The sequence below is a fragment of the Semicossyphus pulcher genome, unplaced genomic scaffold (genome assembly GCF_022749685.1).
Source record: "Semicossyphus pulcher isolate SPU_LCO1_2020_fin unplaced genomic scaffold, fSemPul1.0.p SCAF_10, whole genome shotgun sequence".
Classification (NCBI taxonomy): Eukaryota; Metazoa; Chordata; class Actinopteri; order Labriformes; family Labridae; genus Semicossyphus; species Semicossyphus pulcher.
In genome coordinates this window covers 22,876,268-22,903,457 of record NW_027211604.1, presented here as the reverse complement: position 1 = coordinate 22,903,457, position 27,190 = coordinate 22,876,268, and the positions used below count along the sequence as shown (strand labels likewise).

At 42.0% G+C, this 27,190-nt stretch overlaps 2 protein-coding genes across 2 annotated transcripts in view; one reads left to right on the top strand and one right to left on the bottom strand.

Annotated features, from left to right (window-relative positions):
• capn5b (calpain 5b) overlaps window positions 1-27,190 on the top strand; it is a 59,879-nt gene that overhangs the window by 23,317 nt on the left and 9,372 nt on the right. The window contains exons 3-7 of the mRNA XM_069670493.1: window positions 5,864-5,995; window positions 16,859-17,067; window positions 17,505-17,697; window positions 23,894-24,087; window positions 26,709-26,786. Of these exons, the coding sequence (XP_069526594.1) occupies window positions 5,864-5,995; window positions 16,859-17,067; window positions 17,505-17,697; window positions 23,894-24,087; window positions 26,709-26,786 (806 nt within the window). The remainder of the gene's footprint in view (window positions 1-5,863; window positions 5,996-16,858; window positions 17,068-17,504; window positions 17,698-23,893; window positions 24,088-26,708; window positions 26,787-27,190) is intronic.
• ompb (olfactory marker protein b) lies at window positions 12,970-13,452 on the bottom strand. Its single transcript, XM_069670502.1, has one exon. It carries the CDS (start codon window positions 13,450-13,452, stop codon window positions 12,970-12,972), a length of 483 nt encoding a protein of 160 aa, XP_069526603.1.

Here is a 27,190-nt window from a genome sequence, read left to right as displayed (position 1 = left end):
CTGTAAACACTGCAGGAAACATTCATCTTATTTAGTGTATTTGGTGGTTTGCAAACTGCATTAGGCCAACTCTTGCACTGCTGAACCCAGTGGTAAAATTTGGCACACCCATCTGGTCTTGTGCTGGACCTCATATGCTGCCGATGTGAATTTTTGCTCTGACCCAACCCTTAATCTAAGGCCTGCTGTTACCATGAAAATATAAAAAGTAGGTAAATCAATATAGCAAATAAATCCACTCGTATATCAATTTACTACATAGGCACCTGAGCAATCAGAGCAAATGCATCCCCATTATTAAATTAGTTTTTAGTTACTTTTTGTCTTTTTAAAAATAAACGTATCATCATACAGTCAGGTGATTTCAAGCACCCTTTATCAATGATCATTTACTATTTTCAGCAACTGACAAAAACAAGTCATAAAAAAATCAGGCATTTTTTGACCCCACTTTAGAACCCTCAGCGTGCTTTAGCTGTCAATCACAGTCTGTTGATCCACACAGGAATCTGACTGACAAAGGTGAGACACATTTCGCTTCACTGTGATCGTGGACTGAAAACAGAACATAGGAAAAGATAGACTAGCGTATGTGTAATGAACCTGCTTGGCCCACTGACTGTCGCCGAAATGCCAAACCAATTTGCTAGTCAGTTTGTTTGCTAACTTTAAATATGTTTACAAATTAGCTTTGCAAATGTTTCAAATGAAAATCACCAATTCTACCGTTGACTGTACGCCAACGTAAGTGCTGCTAGCGTCCACTCTTTGTACTCTGTCTGTCTGAGCATGTGTGGCTGCTGGTTCCCCTCACGGGCTGATGGATGGGGCTGAGGACGGCTGTGAAGCTGGTTGAAAGGTTCTCAGTAGCAGGCTAAATGATTAGGCCGTGCTCAGTCACAATATTCACATTACTTCAGTGTCTGCGGAGCCGGGTGAGGATCGATACTCTATTACTCTGCCACCTGAGCCAATCCCTGGACGGCAGGCCACCACAGTGAGCCCCCGTCGCTGCTCAGGCTCCACCAATCAATGCTGCTGCAGACGGAGGGAAAAAAACGTGATTAGAGATCTTAACTGAGGCACCGGTCAGACACAGGTCTGTGATCATCCGAACATGGCTCCACGTAGTAGTGCCAACCTGCACGTACGGACAGGAAGTGCTCCAGTGCTGGTGTTTGTAGGGTGAGAGGGGCTGCGTGTTGGTGGAGCCTGGAGGCCTCGGGGGAGCACTGCAGTGGCCTCTGCTTCTGATTAAAAGTTTGCTTTTGCAGCAATCAGCTTTGCAGAGTCAGCAAATTACCGACCTTGCTTGTATCCTGTGTGTGGGTGTGTGCGTGTGTGTGCTTTTGTTAACCACACTTGAACATGCGCCATAGTGTGTTCCTGCTGTGATCTGCAGTTGTACACATCCACATACACATGACTGTAGAAGGCTGGTACCGTACTGAAGTTGTGGGGGAGGGACTTGAGCATATTCCAGCCCAGATTGGACGGGTTATCAGGCTATCACTGGGCTAACACATACATATAAACACTTCCCTACTCATTTTCACAGCTATGGGAATTGTCATGAGTCTCTTGTTCACGTCACCTACATACATTTGGACTGTAGGAGGAAACCAGAGCTCTCCAAGGACAAACAATATGCAGACTTCACACAGGAAGCTGCAGCTGGCAGGTGGCCTCAGTGGGTTTCTCACCATTGATCTAATTAGGTTGTGACTGCATTCAGTATCTTTACAGTTTCATGGAGTATAATTAATCATAAAATGCAAATATTTGACTTAGAATATTATACTTTCATTAAATGTTATTTTTAGTGGGTGGAAATGTCTCTGTTATCGTTCCAAATGTCAACATGCAAAGAGTTTGTTCTCTGTCATTGTAAAGACATTTAGCAGAACTTATTTTGGGTAGATTGGTTGTGAAAGCACGGCTTAAAGTTGTTATTTTATTCTTCTTCTTTTTTTTTTGAGTTCGTATTTTTATTGATCGAGAAGTGGAAGTAATTTCTGCAGCACAAAAGCAACACAAATATAAACACAAGATGCTTTGAGACATAAAAAGTGCTGCACTATATCCAGATAACAGGATAAAATCAGATTGTGTACGATGACAGCAACAAAGGTGCAACACAAGAAATAAAGACGACACGTTGCTGTGCAGCAGTTTTCAGTGTATCAGAAGTGAAAGCACTTAGTGCACATGAAACACATGAACACTTTTACCTGTTGACTTTTAAGGAGAGCATGTTTGGGTTTGGAAGTGATGGATTTAGTTTCCTTTTTTCGTGTTATTTGTCTGCTAAAAAATTCAGATTCAGGCTCAAAAAATTTGTGTCAGGTTTTCTTGAAGCAGCTTTCACGAAGACATGTACGCTCACTTTTCAACTTCAGGCGATAGAACGACAAAGAAATTGTAAATCTTAATAACAAGACCCCAAATCATTTATCATGGTTTTAGATTGCTTTTTCCCAATCAACAGCACAAATACAAATGGTAGTATATAAACTATCAACAATATATTAAAGTGGAACAATTCACTCTGACTGCACACCTCGCTAAATGCAGTCTGTAAGTGAGTTTTGGACTAAATTACAAATACACAGATGTAGGGCTGAACGATTCTGAAAAAATATCTGATTGAGATTATTTTGACTTATATTGCAATTTCAATATGATATCTATCTATCTATCTATCTATCTATCTATCTAATTCTTTTTCTTAGGGTTTTAATGAGTTGTCACTCCTGATTAAATAAACGTTAGATACAAATAATTTAATAAGTATGGTTTCCTGTTAGCTAGCTAGCAAAATTGTATGTTGCTTTTCTGCTGTATTTTCCAAGTTATTCTTCTTCTGGCTTTTTTGGCATCTGGTAAAAATCAAACCTCACCCTCTGGACCAACAGAGACAGCTTTATGTGACAGCATATAAACAACATGGTATGAAATCACATTTACATGGTTTTATATGGATGCTAGAAACTTGATAAGACAAGTGTAAAAGATAAAACTTTCACTAGCTTAGGGGTTATCAAATTGACCCTGACTTTCCCGTGTTTAATAAAAAGCCAGTTGTCCCACACTGATGGCACCGTATGTAATATGTAACATGAGTAAAATCTCACATACGCCATCTCTCTCCCTCTTTCTCCCTCTTTTACTTTTCTAACCCTAGTTGAGTGCTGCAAGTGTGTAAAGATAAAGAGCTGTTAAGTGGTGCTGTGCTTTCTGCTGTCTGTTGAGTAATGGCCGAGGAGCCCATCGACCCGCCGGTGCCATAAAGCAGAAAACAGACAGACTGTTCACACCCAGACCCCTGGCAGCACAGCTCTGCAGGCTGCAGTAAAAATTAAGTTGTTCTCTAGTTATATTAGGTGGTGTTAACCTTTATATTAAAAATCAGATATTGGCAAATCAATGAAATGATGCATTTTGTTTGGTTTCATTAAACCTTTATAGTGAAATCATGAAGTCATTATGTGATATCAGACTTAGATTAAAACCACTGCTGACTATGGCCCTGATAAGGACTGAGGATGGTCTTTGTGTTTTACAATATATTTTTCCAGGTGAATTAAAAGCTTCTTAATTCTGCATAAATCCTACCGGGCTGCCTTGGATTGTTCTTTGAAGGACTGTTGCATTTTGCTAATTTCAAGCTTCAAATTTCACAGCCTCTGCCTGAAACCACTCAGTCAGCTCTGTCCCTTTAAGAAACCCCGCCCCTAAAATCCCACTTTCTTCTGATTGGCCAGCTCTCTGAAGCCTATTGAGAAAAACAGTGTAGAAAAAGCTGTGTGAAACCTGGCGTTCACTGCAGACTGAGCTGAGAAGCCTGGGGATTACTCCAACATACTTTTACCTACAGATTTGAAACTTAACCCATGTTTAGTCTGAACATCCAACATTGTAACATTATGTATATGTCTTACAACATGAAACAACATAATGCCCCCTCTTTAAGCATAGCAAACCCCAAGTATCCAAAGAGCACCCGTATGTGATCACTACAACTTCTACTCCTTCATCATTAAAATAAGATGCTTCTTTTTTAAGAATGGATGAACTTCTTTTACTAGTTCTATTAAATGATGATCAGAGTAATATTTCAGACAGTTTCCTTTTGATTTAATACAAAAAATGATTCATTTGTCTCACTTCTTGTGTCAGGCAATACAAACAAAATTGTTATGGCTGCCATTACGCTGCATATCTGAATAAAATTCGACATTTTGCAAAACGTTTTCCGTGTTTTTTGTGGGGGATTAAAAGGCTGGTGTAACCATCAAAAAGAAAAAAGTGCAATTGAAACAACCTACAAGAAAAAATCATGACGCACATTGAAGTGATAATCTTGAAGATTTTCATTAAGATTTTCAATTAAATAAAAGTCTCTATCTATCGCCCAATGAGGTAACACAATGGTGATTGAGCCTGTGACCCAGTTAGTGACGTGTTTTCCATCACCCAGCAGTGGTTGTCTGCCAGAGAGGGTAGGCAGAGCAAACGCAACGTAAAGCGGCTGCTTCTCCGGTCTCTGCAAGTGTTGCGTGTAAACAGTAATCTACTATGGATGAACAAACGAAGAAAAGATCAATGACTACAGATACAACTTCAACAATAAGTGAAAATCCAAAGAAAAAGAAACAAACTCGACGCTCAGATGAAGCAAACAGTCTGAAAAGGAAAGCGACCGTCAGCGAGGAAAATCAAGAGTTACAACCAGAGCCAACCGTGGACGTCTGGTTAAATGGGGAAATGTGCTCCCGCATGCTGTACGTTAAGTACATAACATAAAGAAGAGAAAGAGAAGATGTCAGACAAAAACATAGGATCTGCGCTGTTTGATGTGGAGACTATAGCCTTCCTTGTATATCCCTTGTATATCTTTTAACAATGTCATCTTGCTCCCCCTATACACTGACATAATGGCACCTGACTATTACCACACCCAACTGTCTATCTGAAGAAATCCACTTCTAATATATCACGTAACAGTCGTGCAGATTTTGCAAAACATTTATTTAAATTTTCACTACATTTGGATGTGCCCACACAGATCAAAGACAGACCAAATTACAGCACCAACATCTGTAAGTTTAGACCAAAAAAGTACGGCCACCTAAATGTTTAAACTTCTACGCTTTAAAGTGCTAAATGAAACTTTCATTTCTTCTTTTTGGCTTTTACAATTGGTGCTAAACAAATAGGAAACAACAGCACTGTGATACTTGAGATATTTTGTTCTTTTGGAGGTAGTGCCTGTAACTCTCTCTTTTTGGCACCCCTCCTCTTGTTTGTAACATGTTCGTGCTGAAGTGAAGCCATTGTGTGTGAAGACAAAAGAGTGGAGGACAGCGTGTCTCTCTGTAAATGGCTACTGTCGACCCGCAGTCTGTTGTATTCATCCCACACATTATCACAGGAACCGCAGGATGTCCAACATGTGTGTTTGTGTGAGTGTGTGTTTTGTATATCTTTGTGGGGAGGTGTGTGAGTCCAGCTCATTGAGCACCATGTTGTTAGCTGTAATAGAGGTCTGCCTCCACACATTGTGGCAGAAAATGGACCTCAGCACAGCAGCTACAGGAAATGTGATTTTGTAAATGCACGCAGCCCTCCCACACTTTGGGAGAAGATCATGAATACGATACGTGGGAGCATTAGGACAGATGGTCTCGTTCTGACTCGTGAATCTGCCTCAGTAACACATTTATGCTCCTCTATGTGTTGTACCTCGGACTGTATATCTAGATTGTTGAGCTTAAATCCATTGCAAAGTCTACAGTTATCTTATTTTCCCTCTAAAAGTTACTATATTATTCTTTTTTTGTCTTTATCATTGTGCGTGTAGGAGCTGTGTGAAGACCCTCACCTGTTCGTAGATGGCATCAGCGCACACGATTTACATCAGGGGCAGCTGGGTAACTGCTGGTTCGTAGCGGCATGCTCCAGCTTGGCCTCCAGAGAGTCTCTATGGCAAAAAGTAAGTGTGTGTTTTGTATTAATGTGTTTGTCTGTTGTCCATCTCTTCTTTTTCCTCGTCTTTCTTTGCCTTGTTTGTTTTTGAGCACCAGACCAACATGTTTCGTGAACGTTTTGTGTATGACAGATGATCAAGACCTCAAGGAACCAGCACAGAAATACACTTATTGATCAAACCAGCACAATGGCTTAGTACCAGTCCTGAAGCTAAATGTCTGATGATAGTAAAAAAGCTACTTTTTTAAGAAAGTGTTGGAAAAGTAAATAAAGGCCTTTTGCGAAAGAGTCCATATAATTCATTGTGAAAGAGAAACTTCCTCTGAACTAAATTGTAATAATTCCATATTAAGTGTTTAAGTGTCCATTAGAAGCCATTATGATAAGAGGTAAACACACACAAAGACTAATTACAGCATCACAACGCCTCCCTGGTCTCAGCAGACTCTATCAGTCAGAAAAAGTCTGATTGGTAGAGTCTAAAGTAAAGCCTCCAAGAGCAAGCTGGAAGCACTAAAGCCAGATGGATCACCTGGTTTGTGTTGGCTGTGAATGTATTTTAAGTATCAGAACCAGGTCTGCAACTATTTATAAATAATCTTCAGAGTAATTTACTTTTTCTTTTTATAAAATGATCGAAAAACTGAAAAAGTTGCACAATAATTTTCCCCAGCTAAATGTGACGTCTTCAAACTGCTTCAAACACAAATATTCAGTTTAAAGTAAAAATCTCGATTTTTATTTAAATAAATGTGTGGGGGTCAATACTAGGGTAAAAAAAAAAGAAACAGGAACACTGTAAATAATGAAACACAGGTCAGGACAATACCTTTGGTATTTTAAGACGTTCAGTTTCATATAGAAATTGTTTTCTTTGAACAGCTTAAAGTAATAATCTTGAAGATTTTCATTTAAATAAATGTCTGTTAAGTCACTATCTATCGCTGAATGATGTAACACAATGGTGATTGAGCCTATGGCCCACTGATGAAAGCCTTTGCATTTGCAGTATCACAGACTGAGTGTCGCGTTTTCCATCAGCCAGCAGTGGTTGGTCTGCCAGAGAGGGTAGGCGGAGCTAAGCGGCTGCTTTTCCGGTCTCTGCAGGTGTTGCGAGTAAGTAGTAATCTACTATGGCTGAACAAACAAAGAAAAGATCGATGACTACAGATACAACTTCAAAAATAAGTGAAAATCCAAAGAAAGGGAAACAAATTGGACGCTCAGATGAAGGCAAACAGTCTAAAAATGAAAGCGACCGTCAGCGAGGAAAATCAGGAGTTACAACTGGAGCCAACCGTGGACGTCACACATGCAACACTGTCTGGATATCTGGGAAGTGTGCTCCCACAATTACCGTATATTGGCAAACGATTCGCCAAAGACAACAAAGCTGAGATCTTCGAGACGAGCACTTTAAGATAAAAAAAAATTAGTTATCCTCACACTGGAGAAGCTGTAACCATCAAAATCAACATAAATTATTAATCTAATATTATAGTAGTAGCCGAATAAGTTTCTGACAATCAACTTCTCAATTAAACGATTAACTGTTTCAGCTTTGACTGATACTACGTTTTCATTGCTAGCAAGGTCAGGCTCAGAGCAGAGAGGCCAGTCCAGATGGATGAATGACTAATATAAAACCCTTTTAACCCTTTCAAGTATGCACTAGATTTTAACATGTTTGTTTCATCTTTAAATAAACCCCTACGTCTCTCTCTGTAGAAGTCGTGATGGGAAGCTTTGCAGCAACAGCCAGCAGCCAGTGAGCTCAACTTTGCATAGAAATTGGAAACAGGGAGGAACAGCTTGCTTGGCTCTGTCCAGAGTTATAAAAACACATTTACCAACACAGCAGAGTTACAGTTTTGGATAAACAGACAGACAGCCAATGGAGAATCATTATTTTTACCCCATTCTGGAGCAATGCAGTCTGGTTTGTTTTAGGAAATACAACAGTGTTTGTTTAGAGCAAGTTCTTTCTTCCCTTCTAATTGGCAGTGCTTCTTTACTAACTTCAGGGAAAGGTGCTGTATTGGTCCTTGAATCTATCGTTAATTACTTTGTCTAGTTTATGTGTCTGAGACTGAGACCTTGTTTGTACTGCCAGCCAAAACATATTTTTTGGGCATATCCAGATTATTTTCAGATTAATCTAGTAAAGTCTGGACAGAAAAAATGTAAAACACTCGAAATTAGATCCTTGCAAATCTGAGTTGAGCCACATTTTTAGTTGGTTTGAAATTCATCTCCCATCAGATTCCTACAGATGTGTCTCAGTCCGGACCAAAGATGGATGACATCACAGCTCTCTAAATGTGAAGCAAAACCCTCTCTATCGCCCCCTGCTGACTGGCTGCATTATAGGTCATAAAGCCCGCCTCCTCCATGTTAACAGATGGGACATGAGTCAAACTATAAAATCAAGATACACGCCAAATACATTTTTCTCAAACATGGTTTCTGTCTTTATAGTTAGTTCTTATCATGCTGATTTACATCCAAAGGATGATTGACAGCTCTGTTGACCAATACGGCTCCTGCAACTGATCTGTTCTGGTTTAGCAGAGTAGAGGAGGAACGGCGAGAGGAGACGTAACTAAAACAATCACTACAGTCATTGAAGTTTCTATATCCGTGAACGTCTGCGTCAGACCAACACAAAGAAGCAGTTCTGCTGTTAAACACGGCGGCGTGCGGGATCCTTGCTGTTTTTTCTGTAAGTTAAGTGTGTGTTTTGGTTAGTGGAAGTGGCTATGGCGGCGCCACCCGCCGATCTCTACTGCGCACTCTGGCTCCAAATGACATCACCATAGCAACATGGCGGCGACTATCACGGGAGCAATTTTGGCATCATTTCCGTACAATGAGAGCAGATGGAGACGCATCGTCCATCTATACATACAGTCATTGGTCAGGACACTCGCCCTTTAAATAGTATGTCTGAGTCTCGTCTGCCTGTTACACACTGATTATAATAAGTATGAGAACTACTCTGTGAAGATTGGCACCACAGATCCACTGTTGCTCGCTTCAGCCAAATACTTAGAGCATCTTATTAACAAAAAAACATCATAAAAGACATTATTATTTGAACTGTGCTTAGCTCTGGAGGTTCGGTTGTCAGGATTATTCTGAGATGTTCTTTGGCATCCATCTTGACAGAGGAAACAAAGTAATTACCGAGGTTTAATGGGATTTGAAACAAGATGCCTCGGCCTGTTGTAGCGAGACGCTGGATTGTGACAGTCTGCTCAGAGAGAGTGTGTACATACAGTATGGGTATGTTTCCCCTCTGTTTACTCTGTGTTTCATCTTACAGTACAAACACAGTCCTCACACAACTCTGTATGCAGTGAGCTGCATGTTTGCTGATTTAATTCCCCATTTTCCTGCATTATTTGATGACGATTCCATTCTTTTTTGGGGCGATTTCTCCTTGTCAGTGAAAAAGACTAATGTAAAGGTTAGAAATAATTACACACACTCTTAATCAAAGACCAGTCATGTGTTTTAAGATCTGACCTCCTGTATATATTGGCGGAAATATTCAATATGCAGCATTTTGGGGAAAAAGGGTTATTTGCTTTCTTGCTGAGAGTACCCACACCAGAGACTTTGGAGCAGACCAGACAGGAAGTTGTTAAAATTCATGCAATAAACTCCGTCTGTCCTCCAGGTCAACCTTTCTTTTTGCTTTAGAAAGACACATTTGGATATCAGGTGTCAGCTGCACTTAGGTAAATCTGTGTGCCTTTGGCTTTACCTTCTGTAAAGTAGTTCTACATTTTGGGGAATTACATTTATCCACTTCCTGGTGGAGTGTAAGATGGATAAATGGATATTTACCTTTAATGTTTCCCATCCGACACATTTCAGAGTGTGGATTAACGCTCTGCTTTGTTTTATATTTTGTTTTATGTTGCTATCCCACATAAAACGGTTAAATCACATCTGCTCTTTCCCCCTCATAATGTAAATGTTGTTAGCATCTTTGTTTATGTTGTTTACTAGCTTGTTAGCATGGAACTGGAAGAGGGCGACACAGCTTAAGTAGTTGGGTAACAAAAAAATAAATTTGTACAGTGTTTGGTAGTTTGGTAGATGGTTGAAGTCAATTCCAAGGGCCGGTTTACATCAAAAAACTGCACACAAACAACCTGTGTACTGTCTAATGTCAAACCTTTTACTTTGCTAATGCTAACTCTCGTTCTCTGTACAGACAAGTTCCATCTGTACTAGAGCGCTCAGTTTTTTTTGCCAGTGCAAATTTAAAAGCAATTGGCTTTTGAATTGTTACTTAGTAAATCTAGCTCAAATATAGCTCAGATATGTTTGAGTCCTAGATATGTAGGAAAGAGCACTAACATCTCAACCTGCAGTAGAAGAATTTCATCTCTGAAATCCCATCTGTACTGACAAACTTCACATAGGTAAAACTCTGCATAGTTACACTGAAGAGGACATAAACACATTTTTGAGTTGAGGGTATATTTAAGTTTAGGGTAAAAGCCAGCAGCTTAAGTTAGCTGCAGTTATCTAAGCTTAGCTTATCACAATGGCTAGACTTGAAGGGTCTATAGCCGTGTCCCAATCCAGGGGCTGCATCCTCCGAGGCCGTATTTGAAGGCCCATTCTGTCAGCGGCGCAACGAAGGCTGTCCAAGTTGCACCTTCAGATGTGCCAACAAATGTGTCCTCTTGGGCCATGAAGGATCCATCGGGTGCATCCTTCACAGCCCAACGTATCCCAAGATTCATTCCGCGCAAATTCAAACGAGATAGCGGACTTTTACGCGGCCAAGGAATACACTTTGAATGTAAAAGTTTTTGGTTTCAATCAAATAGTTGGCGACACAAATGTAAAAAAAAGACAAAAGGGGCCCTTGAAACAAATAGTCTTTAAAATAACAGGTTATGTGACTTTAGTTATGCTAGCTACCTGTTGCTAGGCGACAGGAGCGCCGTTTGGTGAAACAAAGGTAAGGGCAGGAAACAGCTGGTGACGCAATAAGGAAATCCTCGATAGTGCAGATTGTCTCATTTCAGTTCGGCGTTAACGGTCTACGCAGGTGATGAATGACGCATCCTCTGTAGACCACCTCCTTTGAAGGCTGCAGCCCCTGGATTGGGAAACAGCTTGTAGGCTATGTTGATTAGCAGCTGCGAGTCAAGAAAAATTATCTGGCTCATTAGAGTATTGTTGTTTTTTCTTCCCTTGTTTTATATACAAACACAATCTAAAATGTCATTCTATGAGCTTTAGAGGTGCTGACATGCGATTTTGTTACCTTTTGACTAAGCCAAGCTAGCTGTTTCCTGTTTCCAGTCATTATGCTTAGCTGCTGTTTAGACTTATATTTAACACACACAGAGGAGAATGCCATTTATCTCCTGAGACATATAAGCATATTTCCCCGAATGTCTAACTTCTGCTTTAAATGTGAGAAAAATACCAAAGTAACATCCTTCGATTTTGCTGCTTTGTTTAAAAAAATCGATTATTATTCTTAATTAAAATACTTCAAATGGAAAAAACGGCCTTTCCTAATAAACCTTCAGGCCAGATCTGGTCCCCAGGGCTTGTAGTTTGACATCCTGTGTTTATTCTATTGGCTTGTAGTTGTAAAATTGGTTCACCATTCCAGTTTAGAGCTGATCAAGTTAGACCTCAGTCTGAAGGCTATTTATTTGATCCAAATAAAAATGAAAGCCTATTTTTTGAAGCAGCCTTTGTGCAGAGATTCATCTGATCCCAGCCTGTTGTTGGCCACCAGCTTTACTTCCTGTTAAAGCAAAACAAGTGATGGTCCAAGTCTCACAGGAGCAGACAGTGTTCCCCAGTGAAACCAGAGTGCTGCTACAAAACACTATTATTTTGTGTTGCTTTTGTACATGCTAATTACCTCCAAAACTCAGCCAGACTTTAAAGCGCCTTCATTAAGCTCTAGAGCTGTTGCAACATCTGATATCCTTGTAATTACTCAACACCGAATGTGTTTAAATGTTAAAGATAACATGACCGATGAGCTGATTCCCTCCAAACTCGGCCCATTTATTTAACTGTTTGTCAAAGGGTGACAGGCAGGACTGAGCAAAAGGACACATACCAATGAGGACACTTGATGTTAATTTATATTTACGCATTCAAAGCTGCAGGCCAGATCGATTTAATTGGGACTCCTGAGAATGTGCAGCGCGGAGAAAATGGAGGTTTAGCCCGTTCAGGTGGCGAGTTGGTTTCATGCTTTTGCCGACACGAAACGACTGTAATACCTCCTGACATCTCAGTTATTTTCTTTTCTCTCACACCTCATCTGACACGCGCCGTCTCATTCACAGTCGCAGTTGCTGTTTCTTCCCCCCCCTGTTGCAGTGTGAAGCCGGCAGGAGGAGGCTGAGAGATGAAATCCACATGCCTCCCCTCTCTCTCTTGTTTGTCAGGGTCACCATGCAAGACGGAGACGGATGAGGCAGCAGGAACCTGTTCCCCCTGCCACTGGGGACTGACACGCACACATACACACACACACATACAAACAAGTACACACTGTCTCTATCCATTATCTCATGTGGGACTCATTTCTACTAAACCCGTCAGGGCGGGCTGTTTGTCAAAGAGGAGGTGAGGGAGAATAACACGCAGGAACAGAACGATTTGTAATCAGACACTTGTTAAGAAAATGCAGATACACCTTTTTTTTTAATGGATTTATTTGATTTTTGATTATGTCCAACAACATTTTAAAACACCCTTTAAAAATACAATCAACAAGTTCAGTAACAAGAGCATGATAATCAGTTCTGTTGCAAAAGAAGGAAAAGAGGAAGGAGGGTGTAATCTTGTCCTCACAGGTTGTCCCCCTAAAATATGCAGGTTTGACCTAAAATTAACTTGGCTTCATCCACTAAATGCAAACAAGCGCAGGAAAAGAGTTTGTAGGAAGTGTCCCTCCAATATTTTCATGTGCAAGTCTCAACTGTCCACTGTGAAGGTGATGGAGCAGTCCACAGTCTCAGGGCTGCAGCCTTCATCAAATGCAAACAGGAAGTACATCACCTTCCTTACCTTCGCCAGCTCAGCGATCCTCTCACCAAACTCGTGTGCGTCAGCCTCATAGCACTGGACGGGTGCATCACTGGCATCGCCTGGCACCTTCCAGAAAACTCCTGCGGGCTCCAGCAGCTGACGCGTCATCAGGTTGGTGAGATCTGGCGTCCAGAGCTGCGAGGTGGCCGTGACGGTGAGGCGTCCGGTCTGGGCCAGACGCACCGTCCACTGCGAGAAGTGGAGGGAAGTTTTGGAGAAATCCAGGCGGTACACGGCCTCGTTGGGCAGCAGCAGGCGCTCACCATCCTGCCTCTTCTGTTTGCGCTGCTGCAGAGACTGAACCCGCAGGCGCATCACCTCTGTTAGCTGGTAGTCCTGCCGGAAGGGAAGCTCCAACTCTGCAGACATGCTTCAACGGCACGGCACAGCGGCCTGACAGGTCGATACCAACCTAAGGCTGGATTAGACTGGCAGCTATGTCGAAACTAAGCGTCTTCTCCTCCTTCTTCAATCCTACAACGCTCACTCTGTGCTCCTGCCTGCAGGGTGTACAGTTTACATGTGTGCATGGAGCATTGATAAGAGAGGGTGGGTCTTACACAGAAGTACAGAAGAGCAGAGGTGCTAGGCAACCGGATCTGATGACATTTGCAGCCACAGCACAGGGTCTTCCCTCAGGGAGCTGTCCTCAGTGCTGTTTGTCACTCATTTGTTTGCCTGGTGTGTTTGCTTGGATACAGATCCTTAACTCTAATACCTGACAAAGTGCTGTCTGAAGCCAAGTACTGTACACTCAAAATCTTCAGGGCTTGCATGAGTGACACTGCAAATGTGAGGATCAAAACTGTTTTGTAAGAGAAAGGTAGCCCCTTTCATGTTGGTGCTGAATGAAGGGGGAGGAGAAGGAGAGGGGAAATCCCCTTTGTTCCCCTTGGTGTGCGTTTTGACAGACAGCACAGGAAGCCAAGGTGCCTCCTGCTTGTGTTTCTGGTCAGTCGTCAGGTCACTTACCTCCCAGAGTTCAGTTGCTGCATAGCGACACTTGGCCCTGATGAAAGCTGAGATAGATGGAGCCTCTGCGCTCTCACTGTCCACAGTGCAGAGTCAGGGAGTAGGCAGCAGCAGCAGCAGCAGCAGGGTGGAGTGCAGGAGAGATTGCCTCCCAAAGGATTACAAAATGACTCTGAGGTTTCTGTGGTGCAGTGCTTTGTTTTTTTTTCTCCCCCCTCCTCCTCGTTTTTAAAGGAGCTGTTGCTGCCCGGCCCTCCAGAGAGGCCAGATTCTCTCCATCAGCACAGTGTCACCTCCTGTAGAGAGCTTTGACAGGAACTGCTGTTCAGTGAGCGCACCTTGACATCTCCAAGGACACCCCGCTGCAACACTGTCAGTAAACTCACACGTGGTGTCGCTCACTGCATCATTTGCAGTTTTTATTGCATGCAGTATTCATACTGTACAAAGGTGTCACAGGTGCCCTCTCACAGGGCGCCACTAGGTTGGTGTTCTGTTACGACACTGAGTCACAGTAGGAAGGAAGCACTTCATACATTTTAAACAGCAATCACAACATGAACATGCAGACACTTAAGCTCTTATAACTCCACTGTACACAACCCGTTCAGCATCAAAAGGTTCAGGGTAAACAGGAAGATAAAGGGTCAAAGTTCATTAGATTTTCCTTCTTAATAAACCACATAGGTCAGGAAAGGTCCCTGTTGTCAACTAATCCACTTGTATCCAATTATTGTTCAGAAATACTGATGCTTTCAGTTAGATAACCAAGATGTAATGCACATTTTCTGTCTCAAAGGCGGAGGACACGAGTGGAATACTAATCTCTATTTACAGATTCTACAGAGAAATGTAGAATCTGTAGGCGGGGACGCGGAGGTTGAGAGTTGAACCTGGGGCCGACGCTTAGAGTACTGCGGCCTCTGTACATGGGCCCCAAGATTTAACCGCTGAGCTAAACTGGCGCCCTAGTCCAGCTGTTTTAAACGTTTTTAAAATTACTTTACTGGATGATCGATGCAGGCAGGCTCCAGCCACTCTGTTGTATGTGTTGTGGACATGCCCAAAGCTTTATACATTCTGTGGAGCCTTATCCACTCATTGCACTGTTTGGTGAGGATCCTCTCGGTAGGTTAGAAACCAGCATGTTGGCCTTCTGTTCTCTCCTGCCATTGTTTAAATGGAAGGACCCTATTTCACCAATATATAGCCACTGGATCAGGAAAGTCATGTACCATCTTAAATTGGAGAAGATTAGATCAGGGGGTCAGCCTTGAAATGTCACACTATTTGGCAGCTTTTCTGAGCTTTCGTTGGAGATATGGATGCCGACAGCATGACAGTATAACCAATTTCTGTATAATTTCTAATTTATTTGTTATTAACTTTCATTTTCTGGATGCCTGGCGATGCATCATGGGTATATGTGTGGGTCTGGTATGGGGGTGGGGGGTTCTTTCGTCTACACCTGCAGCATTGGCCAGCTAAAAAAGGCATTACGAGACCAGGCCATAATCGATTCAGTTGACGGGCAGTTTGAGCAACAGGTGCTTGCAACGCACGTTCATGTTCTGTCTCCATCAGTAGCAGCAAGGAGCTGTCTTCTTTTCAATAGGGTACACAATTTGGTCTGAGGGACAGCTCAGGTCTGTTTTTGCTGCAGCAACTAGTTGGATTATACGTAGCAATTTCAAGGAGACTACATTTTTCATTGTGAGAAAATGACTCTTTTTCCTGTCATGATTTCAATGTGCACAAAGCAGGAAGCAGAAGGGTTACTGGAAGGCATTGCTCATAGTTAAGTTTAGAAAATCATGGAATGAAGATGGTTTTACTTTTTTATTAATATGTTGTCATGTATGAAAATAACCTAAATGAAACACTGTAAACAGAATTAGTATAAAAATGATTATATTCTTAGCTTTTTGATTCATACAGACGTGACTCTTTGAGCCCTTAAAGGGGCCAATTCTTTTGAATGGATATTCTTATATTTTGCATGGGTTTCACATTTTTGGGTGTTTATTGTTCACAGTGAGAAAGTGAAAAATGCATAATTCCTTGTTTTTCCAGAATTACATTTTTAAAAAGGTCGCCTCTGAAACGGGCCGTTCAGAACAGCTGCAGGTTTCTATGTAGAACCTTGCTCTCGCTGAAATCGACCAATCGTCACTCACCATCATTCACCTCAGGCTGCCTTTCTTGCACTAGCTTGTTGTCGAGTTGTTGTCAAGATTACCACTCACCATTCCGATACCTCCTGGCAATTCTGGCTTGTACATATAAGGCTGAATAACCGATCCTAGAGCAGCCATGTTTTCTACAGCTATGGAGTGACAGTGCAGTGTGGCCGTTCCCCCGTGTGGGTATGTCTCTGTTTGTTTATATAAATATGTTTTCTAATTGGGTCCCTTTCTGAACCTATATGTGTGTTTTTTGAGGTTTTCTGTGTATATGTTTTTGTTTACTCAATATCATAACCACAGCTCAAAATGGAGGCTTATAGAGGCTTCACTGGACCACAGCAAAAGCAAGCATCTGAAACACACAAACACACACACACCCTCTGCAGTCACACAGTTATTACCCCTCACCCATGTCCTATTACAGCTGGATTTATGACTGAGAGAGCCAAGGTGATAAATTTGTCCCCTAATCCCAAATGCATCAGCAGACATGAGGGAACGCTGTCTCACTCTGGCGCCCACTCCACCTCGACATTATTAATGCTCCATGGACCCCCGTCTGTTTGTTTGGCTTACCTGCCCACTGCTCTTCCTCCCCCTTCCTCCTCCTTTTCCAGGTCATTCCAGACTGGAAGGAGCAGGAGTGGGACACAGAGAAGCCAGAATCCTACGCCGGGATTTTCCACTTCCGCTTCTGGCGCTTCGGTGAGTGGGTGGACGTGGTGATTGACGACCGGCTACCGACGGTGGACAACCAGCTGGTCTACTGCCACTCCAACGACAGCAACGAGTTCTGGAGCGCTCTGGTGGAGAAGGCCTATGCCAAGTTAGTATCAGTGCCAGCAAATATACAGATCCAGCTCGAGAGAACAAACACTAACTTACTGAACACTCAGTAAAGGATTGTACTTAAATGTCTGCCTACATGAGAAGAAACTTTGAGAATACGGTGCTTATAACCCCTCAAAAATCAAACCTTCACATGCAATGAATAGACCCATCCAACTGAAGGAAAAGGTTGACTCATGTTATCCCTCAGGAGACAATTTCAAATGTCTTGGTTTGCCTATAAATATGATTTAATACTGAGAAATGCTGCAAAACCACACACTGATGAGGCTGCAACCAGCTAATTATTTGCAATTTAGCTTTAAAAATGACCAAAGTTATAAATAAACCATCAAAAATAATCATAAATACATCTGATAGCTAATTAATTGACCTATGATTGCACTTAATAAATATATAACCCGACTCCTGCAGGGTTTACGGCTGCTACGAGGCTTTGGATGGTGGAAACACGGCCGATGCTCTGGTGGATTTCACAGGTGGCGTTTCAGAGCCTGTGGACCTGCTGGAGGGTCAGATGGCAACAGACGAGGTGGCCCGAAACCAGCTGTTTGAACGAGTCCTAAAAGTCCACAACAGAGACGGTCTCATCAGCTGCTCCATCAGGGTAAGGGCAGCCTCACATGCAGCAACATCCCTGAGAGATGCTCGTCACATCAGTACTGAAGTTTATTGCATGGTGCACGGTGGTGCGGTGGCCTAGAAGGTTCCTGGTTGGAATCCCTGTCCGGACGAAGTGAGGCTTTCACTGTGGAGCTTGCAGGTTCTCCCCGTCCATGTGTGGGTTCCCTCCGTCTACCCTGGCTTCCTCCCACAGTCCAAAGACATGCTCGTTAGGTTCATTGGTGACTCTAAAATTGAGTGTAAATAAGTGTCTATGTCTACGAGTCAGCCCTGTGATTGACTGGCAATCAGTCCAGGGCGTAACCCCGCCTCTCGCCCAATGACAGCTGGGATAGGCTCCAGCCCCCCCGCGACCCTGAACAGGATAATCATTATAGATAAGGGATGGATGAAATATATAATACATACAAAACCATTAAGCTAAGCACTCGCAGAGGAGTACCAATAATCAAATTAAAGTGTTTAGACGCGGGATTTCACAGGTGTTTGCCTGGTCTTGTTCATTTCCGTCTAAGGAACAGCACTTAAGCAACACATGTAGGTCAAACACATTGATGAAAGTGATGTAATTTGCACTTATTGGCTGTGCTGAAGTAGCTACCTAATCCTGGCCCACACTAAAAGATTTTTAAAATCTTAACAGATGTTGAAAATGTGAGAGAGCCCACACACAACGATAAATAAATAAATAAATGATAGATTTAACAGTTTTGTTCCTGTAGTGTGGAGAGCCACAATATGAGCCAAACAGCACACTACACACTAACAGATTCATTCACCAACTACCAGAATCTGGTAGCCTGAAATCTCCCAGAATCTCTCGCGGTCAAACACGCCTTTAGTGTAAACAAACATGGCAGACGATGGGCAGGATGTATGGCTGATCAATGATAGTTTTTGGACTTTTATACTGAAAATTCACATAGAAAAAAAGAACAAACTCTGGATGAAGTGGTGGCGCATTTGCTTTCGTCGCCATGGCTGCGGTTGTTGTGCTTCCTTCTTCAGTCAGCTTGCGTCCCTATTGGCTCTCGTTTCGTTCCACGTGATGATCCACAGAGTGCGTGCTCGGCTGTCCTCGGGGTTCCTCACACAACAGGATATCGGAACAATTTCAAATCGGTGCGGCCATGACATTTTTCCAGACAGATTGGGGGAAGTAAAATCACTCTTAACTAACCTCACACCACGAGAACATCTGGACTTTGCTTACTTTTGTGTGAAGGGGGGAATCAGGCCCAAAATCGGCTTGATTATCTTGTAGCGTGTACCCCGCCTTAAGCAGCTTTGTGAGGCTGTTCTCAAGCACAGTGTTTCCTTGATGTTGATGTCAGCATGCTAACGTACCAAAAAAAACACTTACACATTTATTAGGTATTATGTCTATACATTTTGATTCATTTATAGTTCAGTCTGTAAACATACTAATATTTGCTCAAGGTACAGCTCAAGTTTAAAGTTAGGTCATAAGTTTTGGTCACAAACCAAAGTACTCGATTAGAGGATCACCACAGTAATTCATCCTGAGGAGAAGATGGTTGATCACATTAATATTTCCATAACAGTGCACTTTTGCTTTTTCCTGCAGAATTTCAATACCTGTTCTATAAAAACTGTCTAATCCTCCACAGCTGACCCCTGGTTCCCCCGAGCTTTAAAAATTAGAGCATTTTCTGCTGTAATTTAAAAATCCAGGGATGAAAATCCCCTCTGTCTGTCGCAGAGACACTCACTGCCTGTGCTTTGCTGCAAAGACTTCTTTAGTGCTAAATCTCTGCATAAATACTGTCTACAAGTTTTCAAACGCTCTTCAATGCAGTGCAGTATTCTGTGTGAGATTACGTGAGGTACACACAAAATGAATATCATGCAGTTCTGATTTGTCCGTGTGATGATTTTGTGGACGCCTGGCCTCCACAAAGCCAGGGTGTTGTTACAGGAGCTTCTTACAGGGAAGCACATGCACTCACAGCAGGATAATGGTAAAAATAAGTGAAAAAGGGTTCAAGAGGAAGCCATCGAACCCATCGAGTGTGTGGTGAGGCTGACATTTTACAGGAATCAAAGCACTTTGATGAGGAAGATGAAAAAGTGAGTGCTACAAGCAGAATTTTAATCGATGTCGCGTGTGCCTGGAACCTGTGGTAAAAGCTTTGGGTTGATCTCTCTGGAATAAATGATAATGGAAAAGATTTATCATAAATTAAACGGGGATTCAGTATGATGTCTGTTGCTTTTGCACAGGGAGATGGAGGAACAGGTGGAGTGAGGAGACCCATCAACAGGCAGATGTTTCAAAGATTGTGGTCAAAGATTGTATTGAATCTCTGAGAACCCACCATCTGACAACAATTAAGCCTTGACTGATATTTCGGATATAGTCAGCTGATATCAGAATAACAGATATATGGGGTCAAGACTTTTCATGTCCACTGATCATTGTTTACAGCCTGACTAGCACCTTCAGATCTGAGAAAAAAGCTGAAGGTTAGAGACGACATCAACAACCAGACTGTTATCTCTCTTGCAGAAATCTGTATAGAGATTAAATAAAAGTTAAATTGACATCCGACAATAGCTGATTGGTTCCTCGATAGCCTCTTAGTGAATGTGTTTTACCTCTTAAACTCTGCGTACTTATTCCATTTGGTCTAGCGGTTTGGATTCCTGGTTTTTGCCCAGGCAGCTTGGATTCAACTCCCGTTCTGGGAACTACTGTTTTCCTCAAGTTAGTGACGCGTTTTCCATCAGCCAGCAGTGGTTGGTCTGCCAGAGAGGGTAGGCGGAGCTAAGCGGCTGCTTTTTCGCTCTCTGCAAGTGTTGCGAGTAAACAGTAATCTACTATGGCTGAACAAACAAAGAAAAGATGGATGACTACAGATACAACTTCAAAAATAAGTGAAAATCCAAAGAAAAAAGAAACAAACTCGACGCTCAGATGAAGGCAAACAGTCTAAAAAGGAAAGCGACCGTCAGTGAGGAAAATCAAGAGAACGAAACAAAACTGAGATCTTCATGATCTTCACTTTTTTTTAAATTCAAATTCTTTATTCATTTTTAAACATTTTTCAGCAATGCAGCATGTCTTGGCGCAGATGCAGTACAGGGCATTGGTACAGCATATGACCTTACATAAAATACGACCTTACATTATCACTCTATTGCAGTGGGACACTGAGGGTTCTTCCAGTTTTGCACTATGAGTCTTGCAGCTGTATTTAGCCCAACTTTTAAAATACGGAAATATTGTTAGTTATATTAGGTGCCTGTAACCAAGGAGACAAAGCCGTGGATGTACGGGCAGAGAAGCACCAAGCCATCTTCTCAATACCTCCAAAACCTTACACCAGAATGGATGCACCATGGTGCTAGTGGTCCTAGTTCGTTCTTACACTTCCAGCATTGATTGTCATCAACTATTCCCATCTTTTGAAGTCTAGTTGGTGCAGTTTAATGACTTTTAATCTGTTCCTTGATTGAGATGTGAACAAATCTTCTAGCCTCCCAATTGGTCTTCTGCTGCTAGCTTGTGTAAGCTACAATTGTCACCCTCCAGACACAAAGCTCTTGTGCATATCATCCAACATTTCTCAAACTTTGACTGCATCTGAATTGGAAATCATCTCTGAGGCTAAACCTGTTATAGTACTTTATTAAAGTTTAACGTGTGTTTCAAATAGAGCTTAATGAATTATTCTTAAGGATTCGAGGCAAAGCAGTCCTTGTCTTGCCTGCAGAGCGTTTCTCTGCTCTCCTTGTTAAGACAACTAGCATGTGCTGTTTTATGAATTTCACTGTTTGGCCCCCTGGTCCTCTGTCTCATGCCAATCTTATTCCCTGATGGCTTGCACCAGCAACAACTAATTTACAATCCTTTATTGGGATTCAGAATCAGCTGCAGTTCCATTTTTAAATGATACGGCTCTTTTATATGCATGGGTTTTTTCTCTGGAGGTCTATTTTTCACCTGCAGGAGTAATAAGATCTCCGAGAACATAAACAATACCATGCGAAGAAGCATTCCTACCTTAATCCATTGTTTGTAATACTCCAGCTTGTTTTTCTCAATCGTGGATTGTTATTCTGCATGCATGAATTCTACACATCCTCTGGGAGGCCCCAGGCTGTTTGGCTCTCGTTTCATTTTGAGGAATTAACAAGAGAGAGAGGCATCGCAGCGATTTCTAGAAAAGAAATATGGACTTGATGAACCCATTGAAACCGACATGAACCTAACATGCATTTATATAGTTTTATGCACTATTATAACGGGACCCAAAGATAGCTGTACCTTTTCCAAGTCCTGCTCCTCCTGAGAGGAAAACAAGATTGGTACCAGACCTTTGTTAACTGTCATGAATATATAATGCAATTTACAGCCCTCTGATAAATGGAACAACCGCCAATCTGTATTTTTTTGTAAAGCTTGTCCAGCCTAGCAAACCCAACTAAGAAGGGCGGGACGTAGGAATGGTCAGTAGATTCAAGATTTTTTATTGTCACATGCTCATACAAGACTCTAACGCAAGGCATGCATAAGAGTAAAAATAAAAGCACTAAAGCGACATAAATGTAGTAAGAATATAAAAAATAAGAAGGTGTACATGTCAATGTGCAGTGTGTGTATGCAGTCATAATTCCACAGTGTATTGTTATGAGGTTCTACAGTTTGACGAGGGAAGGGCAGAGTTTACAGTCCTGACAGCATCAGGGAAGAAGCTCTTCCCAAGTCTCTCTGTGTTCGCCTTGATGTGACGTAGGCAACAGCCAGAGTGTAGCCACTCAAACAGTCCATTGTGGGGTGGTGGGGACACAGCCCTGTGGGGCTCCAGTGTTGAGGGTGCAGGGGCTGGAGATGTATCTCCAATAAGACCTGATACAGTATTTGTTGAACAAAACAGACTCTAATAGAGTTGCCAAGTAAGAGGAGCTATTTTGGGCACCATGTTCAAGAGGTGAAAACACTTTTTCTACTATAGAAAATGTGACTTACTTACAGATTGGATCAGCATGAAAATCTCAGCTGGTTGAATCTCAGCTCATAAGATGATCGACTGATCATTTCTGGTACAAGCTAGTTAAAGTCTTCAAAGTAAAATTAAACTTCAACTCCAAAGGTGCATTTGTAACATCCAATTAGAAAGCTTAAAATTGTGTTCATGTTTACTTTTGGATTCTGGGACAATTTTGGCTTAAACACATGATTTATTTTCCAAAGATCTCAGAAAATGAGAAGACATGTGAGGAATACTGAAAACTCGTTCAGACGCCGGTTCAATGACTTGCACAGGGTGTCATTGAGATGGTTTTATATGATCAGAGTATAAAACTAGACTTGGTCCTTCTGCGGCAGAAGATCGTCTAACTGCCATTAGCTGGCCTTTCACCAACACTGGACTCACACTTGGGATCAGTTCCTTCTCGCGGATTGTATTTCCATCAACTATTGTTTTAGAAACCCATTAAGTAGCACATCTATTAGTCCTTTCTGTGTTCCAATTGTCTGTGTGCCATTTTAATCAGGCTCTCAGTTGTTGTTGTATGAAATAGGCAGTGTAATGTGTCCACTGACTGAACACGTAATTATTGGATCGAAGAACCAATTTTCTGATAACAGTGTCCAATGATTCTCCTCCGTTTTCCTCCACCATCCAAAGCCGTCCATTTAAAAATGGTGCATTGCAGAAATTTGAAAGCGGCACATCATTGTTATTTGCTCAATAACACACACAACAAAAACCTTCCAATGTGTGTGGTTACCCAGGCAAGAAAGGCTGAAACTCACCAACATGATGATTTTAGTTTATGCAGTCGAGTATTGTAGCCTCAGCCCTTATATTAGCTCTTATCTATGCATCACTCCATACAATGTTATTAATTAAAAACTCCAATACGTGTGTTGACCAGTTGTTCTCTGCATATTTGGATCATAAAAGTCTGTGGAACAATTAGTTTAAGTTTCATGCAACAGTTGTAAGAAACAGAAGCCAGCACCCCCAGCGCTTAGGAGTTAAGCTGCAGCAGCAAAGTCCCTGGTTCATTCCCACCAGAGGACCTTTGTTGTGTCCCTCTGTCCTTGACAGAAACTCCTCTGTCCACCTCCCTCTTTTACATATTTCTAGAGATCCATAGAAGCATCTGTATCCAACCACTAAAGCTCCCTGTTTTATGTTTTCCAGGCGACCACTATAGAGGACATGGAGGCTCGGCTGGACTGTGGCCTGGTCAAAGGTCACGCCTACGCTGTGACGGACGTAAAGAAAGTGCGGCTCGGACACGGACTGCTGGCCTTCTTCAAGTCGGAGAAGCTGCACATGATCCGCATGAGGAACCCCTGGGGAGAGAAGGAGTGGAGCGGCCCCTGGAGCGACAGGTAACCACAAAACTGCCACCTACAGGCATGGAGTAACTACTGCAGCTTGTTATCTCATCTTGTCTTTTTGAGCCCTCTTTATCCTTTTGTCCTTATTCCACACAGCGAGTCAGACGTGAAACGTTTCCAAAGCAACGAAAACGATGCATTTGTCCTTTCAGACGTGACCTCAGTGTGACCTGAACCATTTAGCCAATTTCACTGATTTGATTTGTAAAATGACAAAGCGCACATGTCCCCTTGGCTCTCAGTATTACTAAGAGAGTGCACATGATGAACAAAACAAAAAACAGCCCACAAGGTAGGGAACAAAACTGCACAATGAACACTGACTGATTTACTTCAGCCTTGCTGGAGCGTTGCTTGTTTGAGTATCAAGCAGTAAAGTGCAGCTTAGATATTGCTTTTCAGGAACCCTCCCAAAACAGACGGGCCAAAATTGAGCCGACTAAACCCTCAATTTAAACGTCTGTGTGAATCAAAATGACCCGTTTGCACAAGTTGACATTCAATCAGGTGGCAGAGCGGCTGAGAGTTTCATTCCAGCTTTTTTCTCTGCATTCGTGCTCCCCTCCTCTTCTTAGGGGAACAGGTGAGGCTGAGATAAAGTAGCTCCCTCGACGCCTCTCTTGTCTTTGAATTGTTTGCTCCCAGACTCCTAAAACAAACAGGGAGGTGGTAAAGCAGGATCATAATGGAGCCTGAATTATTGATAAAGCAAGAAAGAGAGAGAGAGTTGTTATTAAAGAGACGTGACTCCTCTCTCTTCTTTCTCAATCACTCACCCGCCCTCCCTGAATAATTAATTCACGCTTTGATAAAGCCTGTTAATGTAAATGCAGTCTGACAGACTGTTGAGATGTGGATGTTTGTCAGTGAATCATCAACACGAGACATAAACACAGAGCTAATGCAGCCAGTAAATGAGTGTGTTTCCCCCTTAGCAGTAAATAGAGGATGGACCTTGATGTTAAGGTATGAGTCATGGTAATAAATACACACAGCTTTTTATATCGGACCCTTTAAGATAATAGTGCCCATGAGGGATAGACACATGCATCATTTATATATCAGAGCTTAATGCAGTAACTTCAAATTTAAACTCATTAGACTCATTAGAATTATTAAAATAATCCCACTTTAAATTTACATAAATATCCTTCTAATCATTCATTCATTCATTGTTTGTTTTTCTTTAAGAAAACACTTTCCTGAAGAACCAGTAAGGGTGGACTGTGCAACAATGATTCACACCAGCTGTAAGAGCCAAATTAGGGGTTTTAATGTATCCAGTTGAGCTTAATCTCCTGTGTCTTCTGTAGGTGTTGCTGGGCCGATGCATCTTGGGTATAAAGGGTAGGAAGGTCACTGTCTTAATTCAGGTGTGTGATCCCGGAAAGGCAAACTGCTACAGCGCAAATATTACTGTCACTGTAAGTTGTGTGTTTAGGCTGGATGTTCGCTGGAATTTACTGTTTTACATGGACTTAGTGAGAAATCCTTTAAAGACCAGCTCCAGTCATGTTTTAAGACATATAAAATGCTCTGCTTGAAATATGTGTCTGGTATGTGTTTAATACATTTAATTACCTTGTCAATATCCTCCCTAGGCATCTCTTTCTTCTCCCTCATTAAAAATTCCGAATCTGCATAGTCCCCGCCAGCTATGCAATTTCCAACCGCGAAAACAAAACACGTCTCTGCCATCGTTTAGTGGCAACTTGTTGAAACTTAGCTAGCTCGACATATAATAATTAGTAGTAGTAACGTTTAACTTTAGCAGTCAGTAGTGAGTTTGCAAACGGAGGACGGTTACAGCTGGCTCGCGCATTGCCAAAGTGGTTGCCATAGGTTACACATAATGATATGCATAGCGTCACCCCGTCCAATAACGGGATTGGCTCCTTAGGTTTGTGACGTCTCAAACCTGCCAATGTGAAAACGTGTTGTTCAGCCTGTCCTTGGTACACTGCAGTTTAAAAGTAGACAGGCCCAGCCATGGAGATGACTGCTCATGTTGTCCCTGATAGCACATGAAAAACACCACATGGAGATGTTTACAAGGTTAAACTCTTGATGTTCACTGGAGGGGGTTTTACTCCAATTAAGTCTGATTCGAAACCACCAACAGCACTGCATCCGTTAAGGTTGACAGCAAGCCAGGCAAAGCGCATCAGCCAGGTCAGTCCTGGGTTAGCCACCTCAGTAGCTCTGTAGCTAGTGTTGTGTCTAAATACATAATTAGAATTAGAATTACCTATAGGGGAACTTCAAAGGTTCTAAAATCAATCACTATAAAAAAATGTTACTTCATGAGCCAGTTATTTGTGGATAAAGCCATCAATGTTAAATCTCATACTACTGCCCGCTGGTCAGTTTCACACAAAATAATCTCTCTCATAATCTAAAGGTTTGACTCCCGCCCTCTGCCCTTTATTGCATGTCCTGTCCCTCTCTCTTCACCCAGTATCTCCTCTCTTCAGCTGTTCTATCTATAAAGGCTTTGAAAAATAAAAAATAATCTCAACAAAAATCTTCAAATTGTGTGTTTAACATCGACACCGTAGTGTTCGTCTTTTCTCTAATGCTTGTGTTTGCTCTCCTGTCTCTGTTCTCTGCAGTTCGGAGGAGTGGAACAAGGTGAGCAAGAGCGAGAGAGAAAAGCTCGGTGTCACCGTGCAGGACGACGGCGAGTTCTGGTGAGAACCACAAATGTACTAGTCATGTTCCCTTATCTTAGACCTATTTATTAAGGTGGTGCTGGCATGGTAAAAGCATATACAATATTTTTGGCAACATTTTGGGAAATGTGCTCTGTTGTTTTCTTACTGAGAGCCTGATTAGAAAATCTGTGAGACTCAATATGTTGAATAAATGTTAAGCCTTTAACCCTTCACATTTAAATGACCGATATGGGAGTGATGTTGATCATCTCATCTCATTGCAATAAATTAAAAAAGAGCATTACCCAAAATGTTGAACTGCTCCTTTAAAGAAGCTATAGGAGCCATTCATTGTACTGGTGTATTTTTGTGTACATTTTGTTGCCTACACCAGTTTGCCACAGGTGGCAGTGTAGGTCGGTGGTGGTAGGTGGAAACTA